Raw genomic sequence first — 17,483 nt, forward strand, 5'->3', positions numbered from 1 at the left:
TTTCTTTTTAGACTTAAGGACACATGATACAAACAAACTTTTGTCAAAAAAATGAATATAACAAGTTGGGTCATGTTCAAATGTGTTAATTGAATAACTTTCAAATTTTTAAATTTTTTATTCAAATTTGAACAAAAATTAAATTTGAAGTTAAAAACATTTGTATAGATTGATAAGAATGGTTTCAACAGAGCATACCTTTGAACATCACAGAAGCTTTACAATTTCTTTATTTTCTAGAAATTTATTATTTGCATCATTTGCAATGAAATTAAGCCAAAAAATATATTCCAATCCGGACATCCATTCTTTGCTTGTATCATCTGTTCTGAATTGTTTATAATGCTCATTAAATGTGCTTTTATAACAGTAATGAATATAGTATGAATAATGTATGGTAATTCGGTAATTTTATTCAAATGTATATATCAATAACAAGTAAACGTTGTTTTACTCTTATTCAATTTTTTGTCAGGGAAAAAGGGCAAAAAAGTTATTCAGTTTACTGTCGAAGGATTTTAATTTTTGTTGATTTCGATCAAAAGTTGAATCAAATGTAAGCTGGTCAGAATGATAGAAAATCCTCATCAGAATAAATCACTAAAACAATTTAAAAATCTTTATTGAAAAGAAAAATGGCTAAGAAGATACAGCTCAGAAAAGTAGTGTCCAGAGTTTGTTTCAACTTGAAGAAATCCTTCATAAAACCATCATATGTTGTGAAATGCATTCCCAAGATATAGAATGTATTCAACAAAAAGCATGATTGCTTAAGGGTCTTTTCATTTTGTCGCTTACGTTGCGTAGCAGTCAGAGTATTCACTCTAACGATTCAGGGTAAGGCGTTGATCATAACAGGTATGAATGTAACTGTGGGGATTGAAGATAGGTACTTTTAATGAAACAAAATACATCTAAACCGATACTTCTTGCAGTTTTAGATACTAATACAAAAAAGATCTCTCACTGCTTAATAACCCTCAACGTTGCCGCGCATTTTCGACTATTATAGATTCTACAGCTGTAAAGACATTGCATTTGGATCAACCCTCGTACAACAACGAGTAGAACAGTTGTCCTGTTGGCAGGAAATCTATAATTTTCCTACACACCTAATCCCATGCTGCTATGTAAAGCAGATGTCAGTTAATGGTTCGGGAAAAAATTATAAAGGCATTTTGAAATGGCAGATTATCAATGAATAGGTGCTTATTCATTTTTTAATCAACTCAAAAATACTTTTCTTCTGATAAAAATTTAATGAATAATTATTAATGTAGAAATCAATCAATTAATAATGTATAAATAAATAAAAGTCCAATTTTATCGCTATGTCAGAACATACAAAATATAAGTAGAGCAAATGCCGACCTCCAGATCATCAGAGGTTGGATCAGGTGCCATGGAGGAGAATGAAGCATTACTGAGATGATGTTTCTCGGTATTTTAACATACAGTTTTTCTGACCCTAAGGAGTGGGACAAACATTTATTTTATAGAGAAAGTACAAGAAAATGAAACAAGCCGGGTTTGAAAAAAAATTGAGGCATATTTTCATTGCAGTTTTCATAACCTTAAATTTAAAATGTGCAATCTCATTTCGACCGTAATAAGACACACTTGCATGGTGATATTCAAGAATCACAGTAGTGTTGTTCTGATTACAAAATGAATGTGGAGGAGTAAATATGAAACTCTCAAAACATCAAAAATGGTATGCTAAAGTGGGTCAAAAATCACTAGAGGGGTGACCTGATAAAATGGAGGAGCAAAATCTTCTTGCAAACTGACAAATTTCCTGTATGCCAATTGACTCGGTCAGGTAAACATTGCAACCCATGAACAATTTTAAAGCTTGAGATCCATAGATGTCGTAACTTTTTACAATAAAAATCATTGTATCAACAATATTAATGATTTGAAAAAATATTTTTAAGTCTGTTTTTGCATTTTCAGGTGTTTTGAATATATTTTTAATTGCATAATTATTTTTCACTGCAAGTATTTGATTTTCTTCACGTGGCTTAGTGGGAAAAATGCTTTTAAATCTGTTACAGCAACAAAAAGATTATCGTCTGAATCTGTAGACAATCCATATGGTTTATGAACTCGTAGACTTATGGACTTTAGAAACTGTCCATCTTGGTCCATAACCTGGACACAAAAATTATCATGATCAGCTATAAGAATGTTACATTGACTGTCTGTTGTGATTCCTTTTGGATTGAATGGTTTGCTATCTGGACCAGAAAAAATGCCAGTATATTTGAATCTCCGTTTTCCTGCCTGATTTACTACCACTACTGCTTTAGCTCCACAGTCAGATACACAGATATCATGGTTATTGTTCTCGCATATGTATTTATCAGAACAACGAGAGGAATAAAGAGGTAAACCTTTATCATCAAACTGAATGTTTTGTTTCTCTCCAGCGAAGGGATGTGGAGTTCTTTCTATGAAAACATTATACCGCACAACTTTTGATTGTGTTTTATCATCACTTTCCATGGTAACCAAAACGTCACCAGCGGAGCTTGTACAGACAGCCTGAGGTCTCCAGGTCTTCAATTTGATCAACACATAATCTTTTTCACATAGAATGTTCACAGTTTTGCTCTGGTAATCGGTATAAAGTAGATATCCATCTCTTGCAATTGCTATGTCTGTTGGGTTTTTCCTTGACTTTGTTTTAATTGACTTAATATTTAGTACAGAGCCTTGTTTGATTCTGTACAGTGACATGGTATTGCTTTCTCCACATTTCCAAAACTCGTCATAACCAAGACATGCGATATTTGTCTCGATGCCAAAAAACTCCATTCCACTGAAAATATCTGGATCAAGCAGCAATTTGCGTAAGTTTTGGGATTTATGTTCTGATGATTCCTGTTTGTCTGGTGGAGAAACTGCAGCGTCTGATGAATTCAGAGAGACGGTAGTTGGGGAAAAATTGTGCCTTGATTTTCGCTGGACTAAAGCAACGGCATCAACGTCCTGTGATTCTTTTATTTTCTTTAATCTGTAATTAGGCCCTTCCTCCGTAAGAGAAACTGATGATAAATCCCCAAAAACTTTATAAAATTCTCTCCCTTTGATTTTGCCTGGATTGAATTTAGGAACAGAGGGTAAAAGGTTTTGTGGAAACTTTTTATATTTATTTACATTGCAGTCCACCCTTAAAAGTATTGACAGGTCATTAGAGTCTACAGCACTATCAAGTGTGTCAATATCACCTTTAATCTGAACAATGTTTTCGTTGATTTCATCCAAATGATTTTCGAAGATGTGTAACTGTGAGGTCTTCATTTCGCATATTTCAGCTTTAAATTTATTGACGAGATTGTCAATTTTTCTGTGCAAGTCTTCTCCACGTTTTGTTATGGTAGTTGAAAGTTCTTCATATTCCTCATCTATTTGACGTATTCTGTTTTGTACATCAGCTGCAATGTCCTGATAGGTAGGATATATGAACTCATTTAATTCATTTAGAGTTTTCTTTACAAAGTCTCTCTTTTCGCCCAAAACATTAAAGATGTTTGATAATTTGTGTCGAAAGTGTTCATCAGATGCAATGCAAATGTGACAGACAGGAATATCACAGTGCTTACAGTACATTTCACATCGTTTTTCTCCATGTGAGACACATCCAGGGTAGAGAGGAGTGAATTTCCTTGACTGAAATTTTACAACTTTATGATTCTTAGATTTGCTAGTTGAGATGTGTTCTCCAACGCATGCCTTACACAGGTTGACACCGCATGTATCACAGTGCATCTGAACGACAGCCGTCTTACACATAAAACAGAGCATTATATCTTGATCAAGGGTATCCATAACCGGACGTTGTGGATCTGAAAAACATGAAAAGTTTAGTATTTGATTATACATATTTGAATGATCGTCATTTGAGAAATTAATTTGATTGTGATTTGTTTAATCTCATAAATGCTTGGAAGTACCTCTTTCACGTGGAAGTTAGAAAGTAAATTTAAGAGATCCTAATTATACCCCCGCTTGAAAAGCGAGATTGTATATACTAATCGTTGTCGGTCTGTCTGTTCTTTCGTCTGTCTTTCTGTCCGTCCGTCTGTTACGCTTTGGGGTACCCATCTCTTATTCACAACATCTCTCATTCCACTTAGTGAAATTTAATGAAACTTTCCCACAATCTTTAAATGATCTTATTTAATTATGAAATACAGTTTAGTTGTGAATATTACTTCACCTACCACTCATTGTATGCAATCAGCATCAAATGTAGCAGAATGAAGTCACCGCAATAATTTTTTTTCTTTTTTTTCTAAGTTAATTTTAAATGACGATTAATCAGCATAGTAAGTTTTGTTATAGTCATCTATATATTATGAAATCGTTCATCTTTATATTTTGTGATATTCATGAGAAATTTCAGTTTTGTGTGACGTCAACATTAATTAAATGATTTGTTCACTCAGTAGCGACGATATTGTTTGCCTGTGAAGAGCTTCAGAATTAGACAAATATTCACCTTACGGGGAAATTTAGCTATCAGGTTAATATCTAAACAACGCCCATCATGACAAGGGACATATAGTTCCAAGTCATATAAAAGACCTCTAACTGTTAATTCTTATTTCTGGTGCATGGCGAAGGGTTATCAAAACCTATTTATGCGTCGTAGGTTCATATACAGAACGGTCAACAAGACTAGAAATCTGGTCATGAGTAAGAAACGAACGTCTTACGACCAGACTACCATCATTGATATTTTTCGTAATATGACATTCTTGTTGTAGACTAAACTGTAATGCTAAGCTATTTATCAGTAATACCCTTTCCGCTGACTTAGAAAGCGTTGTAAAAGTTAATATTCGTACAGATTGGGAAGACTATTGCAGAAATATAGAGTTTAGTACTCAATCAAAATATTTTAATCTTTTGCCATATAAAGAAAAGAAAAACCTGTAGACTCAGGGAATTTACAAGGAAAAATAGTGCACTTTTTCAATAAAAAAAAAAGAATTTGAAATCTACCTTTACTTTATGACTGCACTCATCACCGACGAAAATCACACAATATAGCAGCTCACATGACACTCACGTTATCAATGTGTCAGCTGTGATACATAAATACAACAAAGGTTGTTTGAGACAGATAAATATCTATCTAGCTTGATAAAGCAATGATCCAGTCCCGCGTTATTTTGTTATTCATATTAAATTGTGTTTATGTGTAAACATTTCCTACTGATCTTTTAATTAAGGTTTTAATCATGTACATGTATATCCCAGATATGAATCTGTGCACCAAAATTTTTATTGTACTTATTAAAATGTGTGGAGGTAAGAAGCAGTTTACAAGCTCAAAAGTCCATTAAACATTACAAATTAAGAAGGCAGCAAACACGGCCCTCCATAACATAACATACGGGATCAGATGCCATTGAGGAGTGAGTATCTCCTACCAAACGGTCACACCTGCCTGTGCTCCTTGTCATGATCGGGAAATAACTGGAATATACGTCCGCAGGTAGGTTAAGGTTACAACCAAATATTCTACTTGCCTATATGATATGACGTCATAGTAAGCTATATGACGTGAGGTTTAGAGATAATAATTTCTTAAAATCGATATCTAAGATTGATTTGAAGTCGTAAAAATGAATCAAAATATGCAGAGGCATACTGTAAACGGAATTTTGTCGTTCCTGGGCCTCTGTAGTTATCACAGGGGTTACATACCAAACCCGTGACGTCATAACTGTTGATCATGCAGTAGCAGAGTGAAACTGGATCGTAACGAGAATTGATGTAAACAAACACAAGAAATTGGAGTTTAAAAGCATTTAGAATGAATATCATGTGTGATTCTTGTGGGAATAAAGCGTATGAATAAGGTATGGTAATATAATTTTGCAATTTCCTCGTAGAATTTATAGCAGGGAGGGTGTTTACATGCTGATCAGCCTTTCCTCTGTCGTTCGTAACAAAAAAGATGCAAAAGTTCAACACTATGCCGCATACCTTGAAACTTAATTTTTGTTTCTATCTAAAGTTCTTATTCTTTTGTTTTTGAAAAGTGCTGCTAGAATCGTATGGTTTACGGGAATTGATACTTTTTTTTCAATGTTATGAACAATATGTAAAAATTTTGGGAAGGTTCCGTCCGAAATTGTTGAATAATTACTTCTATAATAGGAGAGTACGATTCTAGCAGCACTTTTCATGGTACAGAGATGTTTTTACATAACTATTATTACAAATGGAAACTAATTATCCCTGGGGTAGTGTTAAACTTTTCACTTTTTCATTAAGGCATATTTTCTATTTATAGACGTCACGTGGTGACGTCTTGGTGAAGTGCCTCCTGTAGTATAAGTGCCTTTGAAGTCTATAGAATGCATAATTATAGCAAAAGTTTATCCTTAACTTTTCCGATTTATTAGTGTTACATAATTATAAAAAAGTGATAATTAGCCGAATTCTGATCCATGTGCTGCCTTTACATACCCGCGTCGACAATTCAGTGTACGGCAGAACAATTACCCCCCCCCCCCCCCCCACACACACACACACACACACTCCGGGTGAGTGTGAAAAAGCATTAGACTCAATCATAACTTGATTGAATTGTATTGTATAACTTGTTTGTCAATAACGTACTCGTTATAAAAATTGATCTTGCGTAGAACATGTTCTTGCGAATCGAATCAACTGAGAGATATACATGTGTACATTGTAAACTCCGTATGCAGTTGATGAAGGTGTATTGATGTATAAGTAAGGAAGTTGACGGTTGAAAAGTTAAAGTCATCTCGTTTATCATAAAGCTTATTTGTTAGATTACCATAAACGTCTTTTCAAGTAAAATACCTAGATATGAAACATATTTATCAGACTCTTTGGTATTTTTCATTTCAAGCTCAACGGGATATATCGTATCAACACAAGAATGGAAATAAACATTGTTTAATTGACAATACATCGTTTACATGTATATATATATACAGACCCTGAGACGTGCTACTACCCCAAAAAAGCGTGTGGCTTTCGTGCGCTTTCCGTTTCGTGCAAACCGTGTAGCGTTTCGTGTAAACCGTGCAGCGTTTCGTGCAAACCGTGTAGCGTTTCGTGTAAACCGTGCAGCGTTTCGTGTAAGCTCCAAAGCGTTTCGTGCAAACCGTGTAGCGAGCGTGCGAAAAGCGTGTGAGAAACGTGCGACTTTCGTGTAAGAACCGTGTGAGAAACGTGCGACTTTCGTGCAAGAATCGTGTAAGATTCATTCGGAAGTCATTTCATTTTAAATATGGCTACCGATGGGTCAGGATGTAAAATTCTATTAGTATTTTATAATTGAATTAGTTATGCTTGTGATATTATAGGAGTAAAAACAAAAAAAAAATGGAACAACAAAATTAAATTAAACGGTAATGTATGATTTATATTTGTTTGATTTCTTTTCCTTCTATAGAAAATGTGTTCAAATAAATCAGCTATGTACAACAATTTTAAGGGCATTGTATTTAATATACTACATGTATCAACGCGATCGTGGCTTCTTAAACATTTTTTCTCAAAGAAAGAAAGAAATACCGGTAATATTCTTTTTTTAATTTAAATCAAAAATATATCAGGACTCCGCTCTTGTCTTTACATTTGAAACGATGTGTCATTTAATATCTTTTAATACATAAAACTTGTTGCTCATTATTGTCAAAAAAATGAATTTTATAATTTTAATTCACGTGCACTGACGACCATATCTTTATAAACGAGGGGGGGGGGGGTGTTAAATTAAATTACTAGACAGTTCAGTCTTTCATTTTTTGTTGTAGCTTTCAATCTAATGTTAGTTAAATTAAATGCTTTATTTTCTATTCTTGTTTAAATTCGTTGTTAAATGTATGCGCAGATACACCCCTTATAAATGTATTGGAATCTTCTTTCCGCCTTTCAACTGTGATCAAGGTCATTTACAACAGCGATCACGGGCTCCGAGGGCATTGCAAATGAAAACCTGTTTTGCTATATGTACATGTTGAGTTCACGGCTTAATGACACCTGGAAATTACGACTGGATTTTTTTAAAAAATAAAATGGTTCTATAAGTATTTGATGGGTACAACTTATAAATCAGCGGATTTCATCTTTTATTTGTAAATCCGAATTTCTAGCCGTAAACAGTAAAATAAACAGAACTGATATGGTAGTCTTTATATGAATATCATGTAAGAAAAGCTTAGGAGTAAATCATGAATAATTGTATATTATTTGTTTAATAAATCACGTACTTTTTATTTCATCTAAGATATTTCAGTTTTCTTGTAATATACCTGAATGCCAGTGTAAAGATCGATCTATATTGTATGTACAATGTATAGTCTAATGCCGCGACTATTAATAAATGTACACATACAAACATACTTTTAGTCCTGTTTTGAAATGAAGGATTTTACAGTATGATGGGTATACTGATGTAATTTGATAAGCTTCATGTAAAAAGAGAAAGAGAATAGAATAGATTAATAGATCACATTAACCCCCCCCCCCCCCTTTACGCCCTTTACCGGTTTCCCTCCTATTGATAATGCTTGCGTAAAAAAATCTTTAAAAATGTTTCAAAAATCGTTAGTAGAGTATATAGGCAAATTTAATTTATAATTTAAAATCAAAATAAAAAAAAATAATCCGCCTACGGAAATCAAACACATGCAATATAATCAATATTATTAAAAATCAATGAGTTTATATTCCTGCGGTGAGAAATCGAATTTGTGTTCAATTTATTAAATCAATTTATTAAATTATACTCGTAAAAATATTACATTGAAATGAATGAATAATACCTGTATATAAAAATTGTATTTTATTAAACAGTCATTTACGATATCGGCATTTCGTTTTTAAACAGTTGGATAATAAATAAATAAATTCGAACTGACAATTATTTATCAATTAATTACAACTGTCAGAGTATTGAATATTTCTATCGGTTTTTGTAAAACAAGTGTACTAAATTTAATTTAAACAGCTGCTTAATGTGGTTTTTGAGCGATTTTCATTGAATTAATGATAAAGCGGTAAAAATACCCGGGATATTCCGAGTAGAAAAATCCAAACCGAGGCCAAACCGTGCGAGAATCGTGCACAAAGCGTGTGAGAAACGTATACAAAGCGTTTCGTGCAGCCTTTCGTGTAAACCGTGCAGCCTTTCGTGCAAAGCGTTTCGTGTAAACCGTGTAGCGTTTCGTGCAAACCGTGTAGCGTTTCGTGTAAACCGTGCAGCGTTTCGTGCAAACCGTGTAGCGTTCGTGTACCGTTCGTGCAGCGAGCGTGTGGGGTAGTAGCACGTCTCAGGGTCTGTAAATAACTAGTTGAAAGCCAATGTATTGGAAATTGCAAAATTAACCAAACAGAGCAATGCTGGAAAAATCTCCTTCTGGAAAAGCAAAATGATTTGAGATTTAGATAAATTCCTCATAGATCAGGTAGTTTAAGTGAGAGAAACTTCAGTTTCCAGTTTCTTTGCATATTTAAATTGCTTTGTTTGACATCATTTATGCTGAATTGTATTTGAATGAAAATAATTATTCAAAGAGTTATTCTTCCTGGTTAATAAAGTAAAGGATTTCCTTAAAATTATTTAGGATTCTATGTTCAAGGACAACTATTGAATATTTGGTATACAAAAAGTGAATTTGAAAGTTATCCTTAAAAGTTTATAATTACACTCCTTAAGTTAACGACCAAAATCTAACTGCTCACATGACACTCACGTTATCAATGTGTCAGAAGTGATACATAAATACCTACCAAGGTTGATAGAGCAATCCTTGGTAATGGTTTGTAAGTGGACTTTTTCGAAGAGCGCTGACTTTTTCAGTTGACAAAATACTCTAGGACAGTGTACGGAAGCTCTTTTACGATGTGAATATTTCTCTCAACATTTAATTCAACGAAAATAACGGGCTTTTCCCGGGCACATAGCAACAGTGCTACTCTTTTCCAAACATAACTTTCACTATTGAAAATGTTCATTGAAAGGCTTGTTGTCCCCCACCCCCACCCCCCAATTTTTGCTACAGTAAATAAATATAAGGATTATGTATTATTGTATGCAAAAAAATTGTACTGAAAGAAATAAGTATTGAAAAAGTTGACCTCCACCCATTCCTCCCCACAAAATGGGATTACTGAGTTTGGGCAATGACAAATGTGTTCTTTTTGCTTGTCAACTTTTCAGGTAAGTAAAGTTTATTAACTTTTCAGGTAAGTAAAGTTTATTTTCTCTGGCTGGCCCTCTTCTCCTTGAAGAAAACAACAATTGTCCTAATAGTGAATATGAATAAGCATTGTTGTTTTTTAATATTTACATCATCAAAATGAAATTTTTTGCATGAAAAGTTTTTTTTTCGATTTCAAGCATAATTTTGAGATTTATAGAATTAAAAATATCAGTTAATCAATGAGTTTTCCTTCCTGGCTGTGGAAGGGATATACTTAAAAACCTTCTTAGGGTTCTGTCTACGTACAAGTGCAAACATTGTAATTTTGGTATAAAAATGGACGTACCGTTCACGGTAGCTCAGTCGGTAGATCGCTCGCTCCGTGATCGCGAGGTCGTGAGTTCGTATCTGGGCCGCAACTGACCTAAGTCGATAAAAAATGGGAAGCAACTTCCTTCGCCATGCGCTCGGCACTTTGAAGTGAAAGTTGTGCTTCGGATGAGACCTTAAAAACCGAGGCCCAGTGTCAGCGGCAGGCGTTGGCACAATAAAGATCCCCTCACTACTCAATGGCCCTGAGTACCGAGTAAAGGTCAAAATTTGAAGCCCTTCACCATCATACAGTGACGTCTCCATATGAGTGAAAAATTCTCGAGAGGGACTTTAAACAATATACAAACAAACAAAAAATGAATGTAAAAGTCACCATTATTTTATGATTGCACTCCTAACCGACTAACCGCTCACATGACACTTACGTTATCAATGTGTCAGACGTGATACAAACATGTTCTTATCAATCGAGGTTGATGAAGCAATATTTCTGTACACGGTTTTGTTTGTTATTCCTATCAAATTGAGTTTATCTGTAAACATTTCTTACTAATCTTTCTATTAAAGTTTAAGTCATGTAAATCCCAGATATAAATATGTGAACTAACATTTCCATTTTTTTTTACGAAGGTAGATTAAGTAAACATTCGAATCATGAAATTTTTATAATTTATCGAGGCTGCTAATAAAACGTAAACTATCATCAACTATGCTTATTTCAATAATACAAGTTTCTTATGTAAAAATGCACCATCACTATACTGTAGAATAATTCATGAAACTAAATAAGCACACCTGTTAAATAAACTTACGCTGCATATGAATCATGAATGATATTCACGGCATTTGCTTCTGACCCCCCCCCCCCTTGTGTATCTTTGAACGTGACTTCTAGGACAATCTGCTCTAAAGTCGCGAAGTAAGCAATCGATTCTTACCTCGCGGGTTCGAATCCCACTGTTGGACGTGGGTCGTTCGGATTAGGTCGTATATACCAAGTTCCTGTGTCAATGGCTGTAAGTGCCAAGTAAATGACAAAATTTGCAGCTTTCCTTTGGAGAGTGATGGCGTCTCCATATGAGTGAAAAATTCTCGCAAGAGACGTTAAACAACATACAATCAATCAATCCTCTTTATACAATATGATCAATCTCCAATTAAAACGTCATCGGTACTGGTATTATCTAAGTGACAGATACAGCATAACAAAGTAAAATCATTTTATTTTTGTTCATATTTACATGTTTCTATTCATTTTCTGGTATAAATTACACCTCAAAATACCAATATCATTAAAACTCGTGTTCTAAAACTGACAACATCTCACCCTCTATGACAAGAATTATTAAGAATATCAATGTTTTAACACACCCCGTTAAAAAAAACATCAACACTGGTATAAAAAACCTTTCTCTGAGAATAGAAATAATTTGTAGTTTCTAAAAGTCCCCCTCGGCCATTTCTATAATTATGCTTAGATCAGAGAAAATCTAGTTCCACTGCATACTTCAAATGTTCTGTTTGACACTATGCATTCTTAATGAATTTGTAAAACAAGCAAATGACCTTTATTTCCGTGTCATGCCCTGTAAGTGATAAGTGAAAATGCTGCCAGGGAAGAACCAAGGCAGCATGTCTATAAGAGCAAAATACCTCTATAGAGATAGTGGTCAGCAAGACAGATTCGATATCGCCGCTGAGATAACGTTAACGCGACATTGTTTCATATAAAATACTCATAATAACGATTTTTGAGTGTAATGCATATTGCTGATGCCTTTCTAAAAACACACTTCACTGCTTTTCTAAATATTAAAACATTTTTTTACGTTTACAAAGTCAAGAAAAATGTATTTAAAAAACTGAGGGAGAATGTTTTTAATACTAGTACGTTGGCGTATTGTAGAGGACCCTCTTGACGGAGTTTTGGTACATTGGATGGAATATATCTTCGGACATCCTACATTGCCGTAGATTCAAAATCTGGCGATTGATGTTCATCTGTTGGAGTGTTTCTGCTGGAAAATTCTCTGAGACTTGAGAAGAGGATCCGGCTTCTGATTCTGTTGGCTCATGTGTGACTTTTAAGCTGTAACCATGCTTTTCTGTTGTAATATTAAATGCTGATAAAGTTCAAACAAATTTTGAAATTTTTTTCATTTTGAATTTTCCCTGGAGTGAATTTGGGTGCATTGGGGATAAGCTTACTTGGAAGCCTTTTATGTTGATCTACTTTGGAACCAAGTTATTCTTGTAAAATTGTTGAATAAGTATATGGAAACTAAAGCGTTATCAATTGAATCAATTTCATCATCGATCTCATTAAGTTTCCTGTTAATATCCTCCAAATGATTCTGTAAAGTGTTTAACTGTTTGATTTTCAATTCATTTGTTTTAGCTTTAGTTTTATTGAAAAGTTTGTCAATTTCTTTGTGCAGGTTATCTTCTTGAATGCAATGGCTGTTGAAAGATCTCCATATTCCTTCTCCGTCTTTTCGTTATTCCATTTTTTTACATCTGATGCAATGCCCTGGTAGGTTGGATATATTATTTCCTTTAATTCATTTTGCTTTGTTTTAATCTTTTCTTTCAGAATTTCGATTTTTGATAAATCACGATTATAATGTTGACAAGATGCCAAACAGGTAAGTCACAGTTTGTACAGTACATCTCACATCGTTATTGTCCATGAAAGGAGCATCCAGGATAGAGGGAAGGAGACTCAAACTTGACTACTTTGTTATCTACGGACTCCGATAAAATGTGGTTATTTCCGACACATGCCTTATAAAGGTTGACGCCGCATGTTTTACACGACATCTCTACCACAGCACTCTTACACGGGTCACACCATGTTACAACCTTGGGACTAGTATAGGGATTCATAATATTGAAGTTTTTGGATCTAAAAATACGAGAATATTGTGAATTGTTAATTAATATTTCATTAAATGCTCAATCAAGCCCCCTTTTTTACTCCTCACTAAGATATTGACAGTAGTGAAGGAGAAACTTCAAGAGTTTTATGCAAAAAAAAAAAAAAAAAAAAAAAAAATTGGTGGTGTAAATCAACTTTTGGCTAAATTGAAGTCACAAGATTTTACGAAAATCAACTTAGACTTTTTCACCTTTATATACCACCATTCTCCACGATAAAAGAAGTTCCAGCTCTTTGATATCATTGAGCTAAATATTTAAGAGATATAAGCTAATATACATTGAATACCTCATCTAGTCAGTAACCAGAGAAGAATCCTACCTAACATAGGTCCAAATTTGTATCCACCACCATTAGGATAACGCAAGAACGTTGCAAACATTTTTTGATGTACAAAAATTGTCTTTTTGCATTATAGCGTATTGGTTCATCGTATTTGAGACGGTTACTCGGGAACGTATGACCATACATTTATTACTGATATATGCATATTGATTAGAATACGAAAACAAGGTATTTGTTACATGTATTAACAAGGAAGAAATAAAACAAATATCGTTATTTGAACAACATTAGACAAAACAGCTAGCCTAAAGAGCACAACTTTTAAAACATGTTCAAAGTAACTATTTTTTCCCGGTTTTCTATTACAACCCTGGAAAAACTCTGCTTTTAACAAAATATTTAGGGAAATGACCGATAAAAAGTAATTAACTTCAGTACAGGTATCTGATTTTCTTCACGGTGTCTGGAGGCCACGATTTTAAAACTGTGACGGCAACAAAAAGATTGTCATCTCTGTCTGTGCACAATCTATAAGGTTGAATGTGTTCAAACTTTATGAAATGTAAGAACCGTCCATCCTTGTCAATGATATGGACACAATAATTATCATAATCAGCTGTAAGGATGTGACCTTGACTGTCTGTTGTGATTCCTGTCGGATTGAATGGTTTATTCTTTGGAGCAGGAGAGTGTCCAGTGTATTTGAATCTGAACTTCCCGGTTTGATTGACAACCACTAGTGCTCTAACTCCACAGTCAGCCACACAGATGTCACGGTTTCTGTTCTCACATATAAAGTTTTGAAAACCGCCAAAGATAAAGAGTGGGTTACCATCGTCATCAAACTGAATTGTTTGTTTTTCTAAGTAACCAGAATATCGGACAACTTTTGATTGTTTATGATCATCATTTTCCATGGTAATCAGTAGATCATCATCAAATGTGCTATATATACCCATTGGTCTCCAGTTCTGTAATCTGATCAACTCTTGAGTTTTTCCTTTTTTCACAATGTTTACGGTTCCATCCCCCTTATCAGTATAAATGAGATTTCCACTTTTTGTCACCGCTATGTCTGTTGGGATGTTTTCCGACCTGGTTGTAATCGACTCCAGCGAAAAACCTTTATTAACGCTATACAGTTCCATGATAATTTCACCTTTACATACCCATATCTTTTCATCGCCCAGAAAGGCAATATTTATCATATACTTAACAGATTTAATTTCTGTGCTGAAAATCGCTGGTTCATTATGCAGTTTTTTGTCTAAATAAGGATGTCCACTTTCAACTGATTCATGATTGACTGTATGACCTAATCCGCAGTCTGTTGATTTCAAAGGGACTGGAGTACGGGAACCAGATTCTGATGGTTTTAATTTGACCAAACGAGGGACTTTTGGTTTCCTAGGGACTGGAGGTCGATGTCGAACTTCTGATGACCTCTCTTTAGTTGAAGGAGTAGATTCAATTGCTGGTAAATGCTGATTGGCGGGAAAAAGGGGTTCAGTTTCTTGGGAAACTAAAGAGGATTCTGCTGTCAGTGATTCTTGTTTGAATGAAGATAAGGATCTTTCTTCTGATGGTTTAATTGGGATATCTCGAAAGCATTCATCCTCGGTTGATTCTTGTGTGTTTTTCATTCGGTAGCCATTCTTCTCCATCTTAAAACCAAGTGCTGTTAAACTTCCAAACAGTTTTAAAATGTTTCCCTCTTGAATTTCACCTCGTGTGAATTTAGATTTACAGAAAATAAGTTTTGGTGGAAGTTTTTTATAATGATCTTTTAATTTCACACTTAAAGTTTCTGAAATGTCGTTCGAGTCGATAGCTTTATCAAGCAAATCAATTTCATTTCTTATGTCAACAATAATCATGTTAATTTCATCCTTTTTTCTTTGTAATATATCTGTCTTTGTGTCTTTCAGTTTTCTAACATCAATTTTTAGTCTATCGACAAGTTTGTCGATTACTGAGTGCCAGAATTCTCCATGTTTCGTTATGGCTGTTAAAAGATCCTCAGCTTCCTTTTCTAACTCAATCTTAATGGTTTCTAGTTCTGAAAAAATTCCCTGGTAAGTAGGATAGATCGTTTCTTTTAATTCACTTTGCTCCTTCTCTATCATGTTTCTCTTTTTCTCTAGAAAGTCCAATATATTCAATATTTTATGATTGCGATGTTGATTGACACAAGTGGGACAGACAGAGATTTCACATTTTTTACAATACATCACGCATATTTCTTTTTCATGTGATGCACATTTAGGGTAGAGGAGAGTAGAATTTCTTAACTGAAATTTGACAACTTGGTGATTCTTGGGATCATCAGTTGAAATGTGTTCCCCTACACAAGCCTTGCAGAGATTAACGTGACATGAATCACAGTGCATCTGTACCACAGCAGTCGTACAGACGTCACAACGTATCACATCCTGGGAACTGGTTCTGGGGTCCATTGCTGACTTATGAGACTGAAAATGTAAAATTTTATGATCATTTGTAAAGAAATAATAGATCGCAATTATTTTTTAAATTTGATAATATTGAAATTGGAATTTCTTCTACCCTTCCACACTATTTTCTCAAGAATTTTCTCAATCAAAATACAAGGTAAAAAACGATACCCAATGAAAAGAAATGGAAAACATGAAAACATAATTATGAATATAAAGCATCATGTTTTATAGTGACAGAGAATAATACTGGTAAAATCATTGGTTTTTTTGCAAGAAACAGCGATAACAGATCAGACCTCAGATAATTCACTTTATGAGTAATCCTTGGTGGCCACAAAAGCTTTTAATAGATATGAAAGAATACGGCTGTAATTCAGAAATGTAATGTAAAGTTATGGCGAAGGTTAAAGTTGACAACAGGCAGACAGACAAACAGATAAACAGACAGATAAACAAACAGACAAAAGGACGGGACAAAAACAATATACGCCCCTGATCTATCGATCCGGGCGCATGAAAATAAAATTAAAGCTATACTTATTACCTGAACACAGTTAAGAAAATATCGTTCTTCTCCAATTAAAATATAAAAAGTTTGTTGTTTTATGTCATATCCACCCTTGTCATGCAACTGTTAGGGGTTTAACATTCTGGTTCCGGTTTCTTCTTGGTATCTAATACGTGTGCGCTGCACTTCAAAGATTTTTTCTTTTGAAAACCGGTTCTATTTTTTTTTTATTCTTAAAATAGTGTTGCACATAAAGCCTTGTTTGCACGTGGCTTACACAAGCTAAAGCAAAAATGATTGGCGCTTTAAAGAGTGATTCTGTACAATCCGTGGACTAATGATTCATTATTGATTAATGCGGTGGTTTTACAAAACCCATCAATCGATTTTGTTCTAGAAAAGTGTAAAATGAGCACATGTTCGTTCAATTTGTATTTATATATGGACCTAAATATACTCATAGTCAATAGAAACGCAACACCCTAATTTTAGGGTTAAAATCATATGCGGGATATAACTATGTATCAAAACAGTTAGGACATCTTTAACATTGGCAAATCCGTATTTAGCGCTTGGATGATTTTCTTTCCATTACCGGAAGTTGCCTTTTAGTTCTCTTAGCAGAAATCAAACTTTCGCATTTTTGATAAATTTTTTAACAATATTTTGGGTTTTCAAGGATTTGTAGCTGTTAATCATAGGTATTGTACTAAAGTCCCGGGGAAAAAAATCTTTCTTCTCCGGATGTGATTTTTATC

The 17,483-nt window shown here is 34.1% G+C and overlaps 2 protein-coding genes across 2 annotated transcripts; both read right to left on the reverse strand.

Moving 5' to 3' along the window:
* Positions 1-569: 569 nt before the first annotated feature.
* Positions 570-5,047, reverse strand: LOC134281985 (uncharacterized). The gene is made up of 2 exons (XM_062764426.1): positions 5,014-5,047; positions 570-3,851 (listed from the first exon to the last, which is right to left on the reverse strand). The coding sequence occupies exon 2, from the start codon at positions 3,832-3,834 to the stop codon at positions 1,993-1,995; it is 1,842 nt and encodes a 613-aa protein (XP_062620410.1). The 5' UTR covers positions 3,835-3,851; positions 5,014-5,047; the 3' UTR covers positions 570-1,992.
* Positions 5,048-14,192: 9,145 nt separating this feature from the next.
* Positions 14,193-16,217, reverse strand: LOC134281992 (uncharacterized). The gene has a single exon (XM_062764433.1). The coding sequence runs from the start codon at positions 16,215-16,217 to the stop codon at positions 14,193-14,195; it is 2,025 nt and encodes a 674-aa protein (XP_062620417.1).
* Between the last annotated feature and the right edge of the window lie 1,266 nt (positions 16,218-17,483).

This window comes from Saccostrea cucullata, unplaced genomic scaffold, assembly GCF_032062105.1.
Source record: "Saccostrea cucullata isolate Sc308-1 unplaced genomic scaffold, CSIRO_AGI_Scuc_v1 ctg1876, whole genome shotgun sequence".
NCBI lineage: Eukaryota > Metazoa > Mollusca > Bivalvia > Ostreida > Ostreidae > Saccostrea > Saccostrea cuccullata.